At 42.3% G+C, this 10,643-nt stretch overlaps 1 protein-coding gene across 1 annotated transcript; it reads left to right on the forward strand.

Annotated features, from left to right (window-relative positions):
* Positions 1–893: 893 nt before the first annotated feature.
* On the forward strand, positions 894–10,395 carry LOC149322871 (cold-inducible RNA-binding protein-like). Its single transcript, XM_089483987.1, has 7 exons — positions 894–1,001; positions 4,130–4,244; positions 4,663–4,769; positions 7,029–7,122; positions 7,576–7,654; positions 9,057–9,120; positions 9,716–10,395. Exons 2-6 carry the CDS (start codon positions 4,142–4,144, stop codon positions 9,118–9,120), a joined length of 447 nt encoding a protein of 148 aa, XP_089340113.1. The 5' UTR covers positions 894–1,001; positions 4,130–4,141; the 3' UTR covers positions 9,716–10,395.
* The last annotated feature ends 248 nt before the right edge of the window (positions 10,396–10,643 follow it).

A 10,643-nucleotide genomic window follows, 5' to 3' on the forward strand; every position in this document is an offset into this window, starting at 1 on the left:
ATGAGGTCTATTCCACTGGTTTCAAAGGTATTTACATATGGCCTAGTCTAGTCAAAGTGAGCAACAGGGATTTGGGCCATAGATTTTGGGATATTGGGTGATGGGAATTCTTCTGAGAGTGACCTGGAGGGCTGCTTCCTGCTCTCATGGATAGAAGGGATGCTGAAGCCAGGTGTGAAATTAAGGCAGGTTAGGCCATGCAGGTCTAAAGGAAACATGGAGCCTTGGGTATAAATTGCATCTGCACTGCAATAGCAAGTACATTTCTTATACCACTGATGTACTAATCCATTTTGATACTCAAGGCTCAACCCTAGGAACTAGTTTTCAGACATTTAGCCCCTCCAGAGAGTCCTGGACCCCCAGCAAACTACGGTTCCCAGAATTCCATAGCACTGAGCCATGGCAATGAAACTGGTGCGAAACCAGATTATTTTTGCAGTGCCATTTTCTTTAAGGCGGGATCCACACTGGAGAAATAACCTGGTTTGTCACTGCTTTAACTTTTTTCCCCGGCTCAAGGCAATGGAGTCCTGGGAGTTGGAGATCATTGTGGGACCCAGAACAAACGCCATCTCCCAGAATTCCATAGCCTTGAGCAAGACAAAGAGTTAATGCGGTACCAAACGGGGTTATTTCTCCAGTGTGGATGCAGCCTAAGTTTGGCTACTCCCAGGTAGGAACTGCCCGGGTCCCAGCTTTATTTGGATGACGAAAGGGCCCAATAAAGGCAAATGGCCGAAGGGCCTTCATGGAGAGGCTCTGGCGACCCCCGCTATTTAAAATGGGGGAGATGGGCGTGGTCACCATTGTGGCTAAGCCCCGCCCCTGGCCCTCTCCAACCAATCGTCGCTCCGGGACGGCGCTGTGGGCGTGTCCTGTTCTCAGCCTCGCTCTGGCCCTCTCTTGTCTCTGCCTCTTTCTCGCCGCCATCGCGATACTCGCTCCTGCTCCAGCCCTAACGGCTCCTTGCGCATCACCTGCTCCAAGGCCCCGTTGCGGTGAGTGGGTGGGGGGTTTAAATATATATACGTGTATATAAACAATATGTATATAGAAAGCATCCTTTAAGGTAGGCTTTGGAAGCCCAGCAGAGGAGGGAGGCATTGAAAAGGGCGGGGGGGGGGGAGAAAAGGATCTCTGGAGTTTGCAGGAAAGAGATAGCGAGTGGCGCCACAAAATGGCGCCGGTGGCGGGGCTGTTGTGCGCATGCGTCGAAGTCAGAATAAAAGCGCACAGACGCCTTTCCCCTCTTTTTTTTCATTTTATTATTTGTTTTAACTTCCGTATTTACTGCGGAGGAAAAAGGGCCTCCTAGGAGAGTAAGGAGGCGGCGGCGGCGGAGAAGGAGAGCGCCCTCGGGGAGGGGGGTGGGTGCAGCCACTGCGCGCGCGCGGACACAAAGGACGGTTGGGCTTCCCCCTCCTTCGGAGCGCCAGGCAGGCAGGGTCCCGCCCTCTTCTGCGCATGCTCGGGCTGATGCGCGCGCCTGCCGTTTAGGGACGTGAGCGGCGCTGGGCTCGCCTTCCCGCATTCTGTGGAGGCAGGACCACGTGCTGGCGGCCATTTTGTGGCGGGGGGAGACTAGTCAGAGGAGAAGGAAAAGGGGGCCCCTCATTCCGCTGAATTCCGGTGACACTGAATTAAACGTGTATACCCCTGTTATACATTCATTGGCGGTTCAAATATTGCACCTAACCTGCATCGCTATCCCTCGAGGGGGGCCCATCCATCAGTGTCTTCTCCGTATGTTTTCTTTCACTCCCCCCAAACTGTCCCTTTGCAGTATTGTCTTTATTTGGGTTAACATCTTGAATTGTAAGCCATTTCCAAGTGGTTCCTCTTCCTAAACTGAGATATTGACCTCTCAGTATTTCAGGACTGTAATCTCCACACAGGCACATACAAAAAGCAAATCTTGGATTTTGCCATTTTCTCTAAGGGACACCATTTTATTTTATGGTGCCATTATATTTAGTAGGACTTGAGCATCCATGGATTTTGGGACCCAAGCCCAGCAGATACCAAGAACCCACTGTATTCCTAAAACGTATCCCAGAGTAGCCCTGTTGGCCATGTGGCAAACCACAATAACACCCCAAATCTACAAAACAGTGATTCCTTAATGGGGCCAACCAGATGCAAAGCTCACAATATGCGCTTTTAAACATATTCCTAAACAACACGATATCATAAGCCTTATAACACCCCACACCTTACATTCTTCCCCTAACATTCCTTATCTTGCCTTTCCCTTCTAGTCCTTCCTTCACCTTCTTCATTCCGCCTTCACCTCCTTAATCCTGCAATGTCCTTCCATTCATTCATCTCGCTGTGTCTTTAAATCAATGTATTAACATAGTTCTGTGCATGTTTTGTTTGGAAGTCACACTGATGGGAGAAATACTCCAAGTATATATAACCAAGGAACTGTCATTTTAGTTTCCTTTGTAAGATAGAGCACTATATACTTGGCTATTATGATTAGAGCAGTAGAGACACAGTATGCTGGGAAATCTGAATAAGAAACCAGAGCACACAGAATGTGAGGTATAACAGAGGTGTAATACTATTGCTACATAGTGTTGCACTACTATTGCAGATATATGAAAGGCAGCATTCCCTCAGTAGCAAAGTAGGTTAAGTCTTCCGCTTTTGAGATGTGTGAATGATGCCATATTTGGATATGCTTCCTGGGAGAAGCCCTTCTAGTTTTCTGAAACAGGCTTCAGAGAAAATGGAGGCTTCCCAGGACCATCTCTAAGCAGATCTGAGCCCCAAAGTCTCCCTGGTACCTTATCAGCTGCAAATGTGGAAGAGGTTCAGATAGTCTTGTTTTACCTGCAGTCACATATCTCTGCACTGTGATCCCTGTAAACATTTAGGTCCTTGACCAATCAAGTTAAGCACGCAGTTGTGTTAATTCACTTGTGCTTGATTATACCTACTGCATATGCAACCTTCCCCCCCTAGTAGATAGTTGCTCCTACAGTTGTGTTGATAAATATGATGCAGACTCATCCCTGTATGTACGTTAAAACGCACCATTGTGTGCACTGTAAGGGTATGGCCCAGCACAAAGCAAGGAGTTCATTCACATCCTTGAAAATTCACAGGTTGCAAAAATGCTGTAGGCTCACAAACAAGGAGATTAGAAACATACTGTTCAATTTGTTAATGGGTGTAAACATACTGGAAGAAAAAGGCAGCTGCCCTGAGTTTACAGTTTTAAGAGTGAAGCCTCTAAAAAAATGGGAGATGTTTGACTCAACTTTTTTTAATCTCCCTGAAATCCTGCAAGAGGTCACAGATGGGTATTCCCCATTCTCCCCAGATGTATATATACACTCCTAGCCATACGTATTTAATTGCAAATAAATCACTGATTTCACTGATAATTCCATGTAAGTTTGTAGAGGATTACAGATACAGTTCTATTTATGTTTACCTGAAAGCAAGATCCCATTAAAACGACTACTATGTCTGGATATATAAGAGACTACATTTCTTTGGGTTTGTTAGAAAATTAGAACATTGAATTCTGCATTTCTTCAGTGTAAATATGCAAATGATCAGGGAGACAGAACATAAACAGAAAAGTGCTTTGCAGCCTTTAGCTTTCTAAGAAATGAATAGCTATAATATTAATAATAATAATAAAACCAACAACCGATTCCACATGAGTTTGCTTAAGGGCATGCTGGAGAAAGTAAACATTAACCCCGTGTGGTATTTAAGTAGCACAGATAATTATAAGTCTCTCAACTGGATATTAAACAAAAGAGCCCAGTACAAAGTGAAACTATCCCTTGGCTCTAGCAACCGATAGAACATGTCCCAACCCTTTAGAAAGATTTAGCCCTGCTTATCTGGGGCAATCTGTAGTCACAAAGCATTGAACATATTATTGCTTAATGACAAGCCATGCTTTGCACCAGATTATTTAGTGATGTAATCTGCCAAGACGGAAGGAAAATGGGGTTGTAAAAGACCTTGGGATAGTGTCGTGGAACATAAATAATTAGTAAGAGATGAAAACAGGTGTTGGAGTTGCTAACCTTTCTCTGTTCGTAAATGTGTAGTTTGTGGTTCCTTTTGGATCTTAACAAAGACATTCTTTTATTTGCAGATCACTTGAACAATGGCATCAGATGAAGGAAAGCTCTTCATTGGAGGACTCAGTTTTGACACCAATGAGCAGAATCTGGAGCAGTTGTTCTCCCCCTATGGAGACATTGCAGAAGGTGAGGAAAGGTGTCAGACATGCCAGCATTGCAACATGAAGCTGTCTGCGTATTAGTATTGATACTTCATTTGCCCCAGTAATCTAGACAGCCTTCTGTGAAGCAGTGCCTTTCAGGTGTTTTGGTCTTCAACTCCCGTTAACTCTCACATTACCATTGCCCCTTATTAGCTGTGGCTGATTAAAGCTTTAATCCAAAATATCTGGAGAGCAACATGTTGAGAAAGGCTGTTTTAGACGGCAGGATTCTTAAGCCTCCGCTTGTTAATTTTGCATCTTTTTACATTTGAGTGATTATGGTGGCCTTCCAAACAATCTGACTAAATAGGGAGCTAAGAGAACATGACTAATGACTTTCTTCTGTATGTGACTTGAAAGTGTAGAGTGACATAAAATTGATACTTTTTTGTCATTTCCAGTGGTTGTGGTAAAAGACAGAGAGACCCAGCGGTCCAGGGGCTTTGGCTTTATTACCTATTGCCGCCCTGAGGATGCAAAGGATGCTATGAGAGCCATGAATGGAGAGGTGAGCACTTAAGATCTATCTCTTTCAGCACTGTCCTGGAATATTTTAGGGTTGCTAGATTTATCCTTCCATTTTACACATATATTTAACCTGAAATTCACAGTGAGCACTAAGCTGCCTGACACCTACATTTAATTGCTAATTCTAGTGGTGCAATCTCACTGAATTGTTGACTTAGCATCCAGTGATGGTAGGTGTAGTCTCCCTATATGTACTAGGCTGAATATTAAGACTACTCTCTTCTCTGGCATTCTACTCTGGTTGTGGAATGTCCTTCATTTGAAGGCATATTTGTCATCAGTGTTGACTTCATTTCAGTACAAAGCTAACCAGCGCCTTTGATATATTAAGGATTTTGGCTTGAGTGTGTAAACATAAAAATTAATTATTTTTATATTGATTCAAATACACATATCTGTACACTGTCTTGATCTGTTGATACCAGGATGGACACATTTCAGTTTGAGCTAGGTTTTGGATTTAGATCTGAATAACTAAATCCTCGTTTATGATTCCCAGGTCGCTATCAAAATGATCTTTGATAGCAGAACTTCTTGGTAATTTTTTTTTCATTCTGAAGCAGGAATTAAAAAAGCAAAATATATCTGTTTCCGGTATGAACCACCTTTTCATAAAACCTATTAATTCCCTCTAAAGAAAACTAGGGCCTAAATATTCTAAAGGCACCAGATCCCATCTAATATTGAAAGCTAAGCAGAATTAGCTCTGGTTAGTACTTTGGATGGGAAAATCACTAATGAATACTAAATGCTGTAGGCTATCTTTCAGAAGAAAGGAGTGGCAAAACCACCTCTAAGTATTCCTTGACTAAGAAAATCCTATGAAATTCATTGGGTTGCCTCAAGTCAATAGGTGACTTTAAGCCTCATACACATAAAGAAAAAGTTGTGGCTATTGTTGCCAAGGCTTTGCAGGAAGTTTTTTTTTATTTTTTTAACTACATCTATTTCAACTAAAGAGTGAGAAACTGAAATGCAATTTCAGTGTCTCCTTAAAAACGTAATTGGCAGGTCAGTGCTATTTTTTATGTTGTTGGAGGATTTAGCCTCTTACTGGTGTTTACTGCACACTAAGCAATTCTAAACCAAGGCAAAAACAAATGCTTTTCTAGCCTAGGCATTTCTAGCCATATTTACTTGCTAGTAAATCCCGTTGTTCAGTAGCATTTGTTTTCAATTAATTACATAGTATTACAGTATGTAGAGAGTTATTGTCTCTTTGAGACTAACTGGAATAAAGAAGTTGACAGCATGAGCTTTCGTAGACTTCAGTCTACTTCCTCAGATGCATTAGTAGACTACTAAGTCTACAAAAGCTCATGATGCCAACTTTTTTATTTCAGTTAAGGACAAAACACACTGCAGAAATAATCCAGTTTGAGACCACTTTATGTGCCCTGGCTCAATGCTAGGGAATCTTGGGAACTGTAGTTTATTGTGGCACTGGAGCTCTTTATAGAGAAGGCTAGGTGTTTCACAAGACTACAGTACACAGGATTCTCTAGCATTGAGTCAGGGCGGTTAAAGCAGTCTCAACCTGGATTATTTCTACAGTGTGCTTTGGACCTTAATCTGAAAGGTGCTACATGTTCTCTCTACATCAGGGGTAGGCAACCTTTTTGAGCCGGGGGCCGGGTTGTTGTCCCTCAGACAACCGGGGGGCCGAAGCCAAAAAATAAAAAATTAAATAATTTTTTTAAAAAATTAAATAAATAAATAAAACGGGATAAATGTAGGACAGCATTTTCAAATGGTGGACACTTTTTTTAAAAAAGTGGAGGACATGCAAAAAAAATTGCTGATTTTTTAAAAAAATGTTAATATAAATGCATGTTTCTGAGGAGTCTATAGACAATTGCCCCCCTTGCCCCTGTGCGCGAGAGGCCAAAGGCCCCGGCGGCAATCGGCGGCAGGACCGGGCTGGGGCCGGTCCCAAGGCCTCGCCGGGCCGCATCCGGCCCGCGGGCCGCAGGTTGCCTACCCCTGCTCTGCATACTGATTCTACACAGCTATCTCTTTGAATAGTATTTCAGTCTAAAGGGCCTAACCTATTTATTTGACTCAGTAGGACTGATGTTTAATTGAGGCATAAATTTGGCTACTCTTAAGAATCAAAGCAGATGTGTTATCCATATTTTGACTGGTGTCCAAAAGAGACCCCTCTTGCTTTTGTTCTGCTGCCATTATTATCATCTTGGTTAAAAATTCTAACTCGCACTTCGCTTGTTCTTCCCTCAAGTCTGTGGATGGCCGTCAGATCAGAGTTGATCAGGCTGGCAAATCTTCCCGTGGCTCTTCTGGAGGCAGAGGGCGTGGACGTGGATTCTCTAGAGGTGAGCTTTCCTGTGGTATCTTCCCTCCAAGGCTAACTGCTTAGCTGCATAGGAACAGGGGCAGGTTACAGACCGCCATTTAGTACGTAATGAATACGTACTAGGGTTAGGAAGGGGCGGTGCTTCCGCACCCCCCTAACCCTAGTACGTATTCTGTACGTACAATATGGCGGTGGCCGTTCCACACGGCCGCCGCCATATTTACGTATTGAACACTGTGCATCTGCACGTGTCGTGGCGTCTATGACGTCGCGAGTCCGCCCCTGGCGCCTCGCGACATCATAGAGGCGCCGCTTAAAGAAGCTCCATTTTGGAGCTTCTTTTTTGCTCCGTAACGGAGCCGCGTGGTTTGGCTGCAGCGGCTCCTTTACGGAGCAAACAGTGGCGGCGGCAGATCGCCGCAAAGCGGCAATTTATAACCCGCCAGAGTTAATCCTTGCATCTTTGTCTCAGGAGGTGGAGGATATGGAGGTGGCCGTTATGACAACAGAAGCGGTGGCTATGGAGGATCCAGAGACTACTATGGCAGCAGGTAAGCCTGGCAGATGGAAACTGTAAATCTTACAGCTGGGTCATAGAGAACGTTATATATCATAAATTTAGACCCTTTTTCAGAACTAACTAACCAGTGCACAAGTAAGAGCAGTCTAGCTCCGGCCTACTAGCAATTTGTGGTATCTAAAACTATCATTGTTACCATCTTGGCAGGAATACTGTTGGTTAGTCACAATTACAGTAGAGCCACTCAGTCAGTTGAATAATGAGTCAACATGCAGTTGAATTCTTTTGATTCAATAGATATACTCTAGTTGGGATTAACAGATTTAAGCCTTGTTTTCTGCTTCAGAATAGTAAAATTTTGTGTGGTCCTTTCAGTTTTGAAAATACACCAATCCTTGTTTCATATGTGTTAATTTTCTGATGGATTTGAGCTGTACTTAATGGGGAGCAAGTGGATGGTGTTTTTTAAATGCTGGTGTTCTTAGTACTTGGTAGACATCTGGCCACAATATAGTTCTTTCACCTACAGATTTACTTAACCCATATGCATATCAAATAACAGTTTTGTTGTAAACTTGTGATTCTTCATATATTTTGGTTGGTCCAGCCTTCTAGGGTGGAGAGCAATGCTGGAAATTCTTCTAGCTTGCTTCTGTCTCCCCTTAAGGAGTACAAAATTTAGTAACCACTGTCTTAAGTTTAGAATATGATTGTGTTGTTCAATGATATGTAGTTGAATATGTGTACTCTTTGGCAATATAAATCTACTACATAATTACTGTGCCTTGATGCATGGAACTTGATGAAGAATAGATTTGACATATCCCTGCTCCAAGAGACTTGCAATCTAAAATAATTCAAAGGACGGCTGAGGATGATAGGGACTGATGTAAACAAAAGTTTATGGGATTGTTTCAGTTACATGTAGTTTGCATTAGATACAATAGAGTGACTGATAATTATGGATAAACTCCATAAAATAGTAGCAATTACTAGCAAGTATGTAACAAAAGTGTAGCTGTGTGTGTGTGTGTGTGTGTAGAGAGAGTCATAGAATCCATTGAGTTTAGCATATTGTGGCTACTCCAGCTAATAGAAAATGGTGCTTTGATAGTCTCTCTAGTCAACTCAGCATCAATTAACACCTTCTAGAACTAGGGAGGAAACAGCATTTTTGCCTTCTTACAGCTATTGATATTAGGTGCTGTGATGGAAGGACATGTCCAAAGTGGACATAGGTAGAAACAGATCAGAAGTGTCAGTTTATATGCATTAATTTTAGCCAATAAAGAGGTTCATAGGAGGTAAGCTGAGCAATTCTTTCTTGTTTAAGAAGAATCTGCTTTCAGCTTTGGACTAATACATAGAATCTAACTATAACCCTGTAGTGATCTTAATCAGTTTTCATCTGTATTTTTTTTTTTTTACTGCAGGAATCAGGGAGGCTATGGAGACCGTTACTCTGGGAGTTCCTACAGAGACAACTATGATAACTAGGTAAGGATATATGTTTAAAAGGCCCCAGCGGGTTTAAATTTCATCAGCACCTGTCATACAGTAGCTATGGAAGCATAGCATTCAGCCCTCTAACCACCTAGTCTAACTTTGCCAGCAGAACTCCTGTCCTCATCAGAGGTCTAGCATAAATGTGGAGAACTGGCCTGCTGCTGGAATAACACAAAATGGGACAGTTAAACCCATCCACACAAACTTACTTTAAAGAGACTCTCTTGGGCCAGCCTGTAAAAATCTTGACTACGGCCTTTACGCACAGGAACTTCCTCTGAACCGTAAGTTTGTGGGAATTAAACTGCCACATTCCTAATAGGGTCATGCCTCTAAAACCAAAGAGTCTGCAAATACCCACTCATTGATAAATCAGTGTATTAAGAAGAGTAGAAAAGCAGGAAACTCAGTGCCTGGTCCTGACCCATCTCACCACTTCTTGGTCTTTTTTACGTTATTGGTCAGTGTCCCATATTCCCCATTGCAAACAGTCTTCCCTTGGGCTGGGTGGAGGGAGTCTTGTTTAGGTGAGTGTACACATGTTCTTCAGTGTGCTTTACGACTTGTACCTGCTTCTTGTCCTCAGCTTACACCGAGCATAAATCCTTCCTGAATCAAGATCGTCCTTCCAATGGTCGTATTTATAAAGATTTTTGGAGCTTCGCTGAATCTTGTTTAGTTCTCTACCTGTATCTTCCCTTTTTTGTAGTCTTATCATGAGCAGCCCACCAGCTTCTGCTACAGGATGGCCTGTTAGAGCTTTCTGGAGGAAAACATTTTAATTTGCCTTTTTTTTTTTACAGGTGTGTTTAAGCATTTTGAATACATACTTGCATTGCTTCCCCTGCCCTCACATTCTTTTAACAAGCTAGGATGGGGGCTCTGACCTATATTTCACATACAATTCCCCAGAATCTGAACAAGGTGTGAAGATCCTCCTTGTTTTTATAAATGCATTAATACCTTGTAGTTTTGTAAAAGTCCTATGGTGTAGCGAGGAAGGGGTGTGGTGGAAGGCAAACCCCCCTTCATTATAAAGGGAGTCTCATTTGTTTGATCTTCAGAAATCAGAATTTATACTGTATGATGTACCTAGAACTGAAGCTTGCAGAACTTGCAAGTTGTTCTTGAAAAATGTTTGTTTATATTTTTTTTTAAACTGGAAGACTCACATGTAACTCGATATTGTACTAAAAGTGGTTAAGGAATTCCTGTATTCAGTTCTTTGGCTTCACGAAGCCTATTAAATGCCCTTCTGAAAATTAATTCTGTTCGTGACCTTTTAACACTATAAACTATATATGCAGCCAGTCTGAGGCCACATGTCTGGAACACAATTTAAACAGCAGTGTCTGTATTTGACAAAAGGAAATCTTTGAAGATGACATTGAAGAATCCCATGAGGTGTACCAGGGTGTGGTCAGGGTAAAATCAGAAGCATTGATCTTTGGACACTTTCATACTTCCACAGTATGCCTAGAGGGAATCATTTTCATACTGATTTTTCTACTATA

This window comes from Sceloporus occidentalis, unplaced genomic scaffold, assembly GCF_023333645.1.
Source record: "Sceloporus occidentalis isolate IW3139 unplaced genomic scaffold, rSceOcc1.0.p SCAF_1, whole genome shotgun sequence".
Classification (NCBI taxonomy): domain Eukaryota; kingdom Metazoa; phylum Chordata; class Lepidosauria; order Squamata; family Phrynosomatidae; genus Sceloporus; species Sceloporus occidentalis.

What these genes read in the sequence shown, in the direction of transcription:
- LOC149322871 (XM_089483987.1), top strand. Translation starts at nt 4,142, where the DNA reads ATGGCATCAGATGAAGGAAAGCTCTTCATTGGAGGACTCAGTTTTGAC. An exon ending in CTATGGAGACATTGCAGAAG is followed by an intron (nt 4,245 to 4,662) that starts GTGAGGAAAGGT and finishes TGTCATTTCCAG; the next exon opens with TGGTTGTGGTAAAAGACAGA. An exon ending in TGGACGTGGATTCTCTAGAG is followed by an intron (nt 7,123 to 7,575) that starts GTGAGCTTTCCT and finishes TCTTTGTCTCAG; the next exon opens with GAGGTGGAGGATATGGAGGT.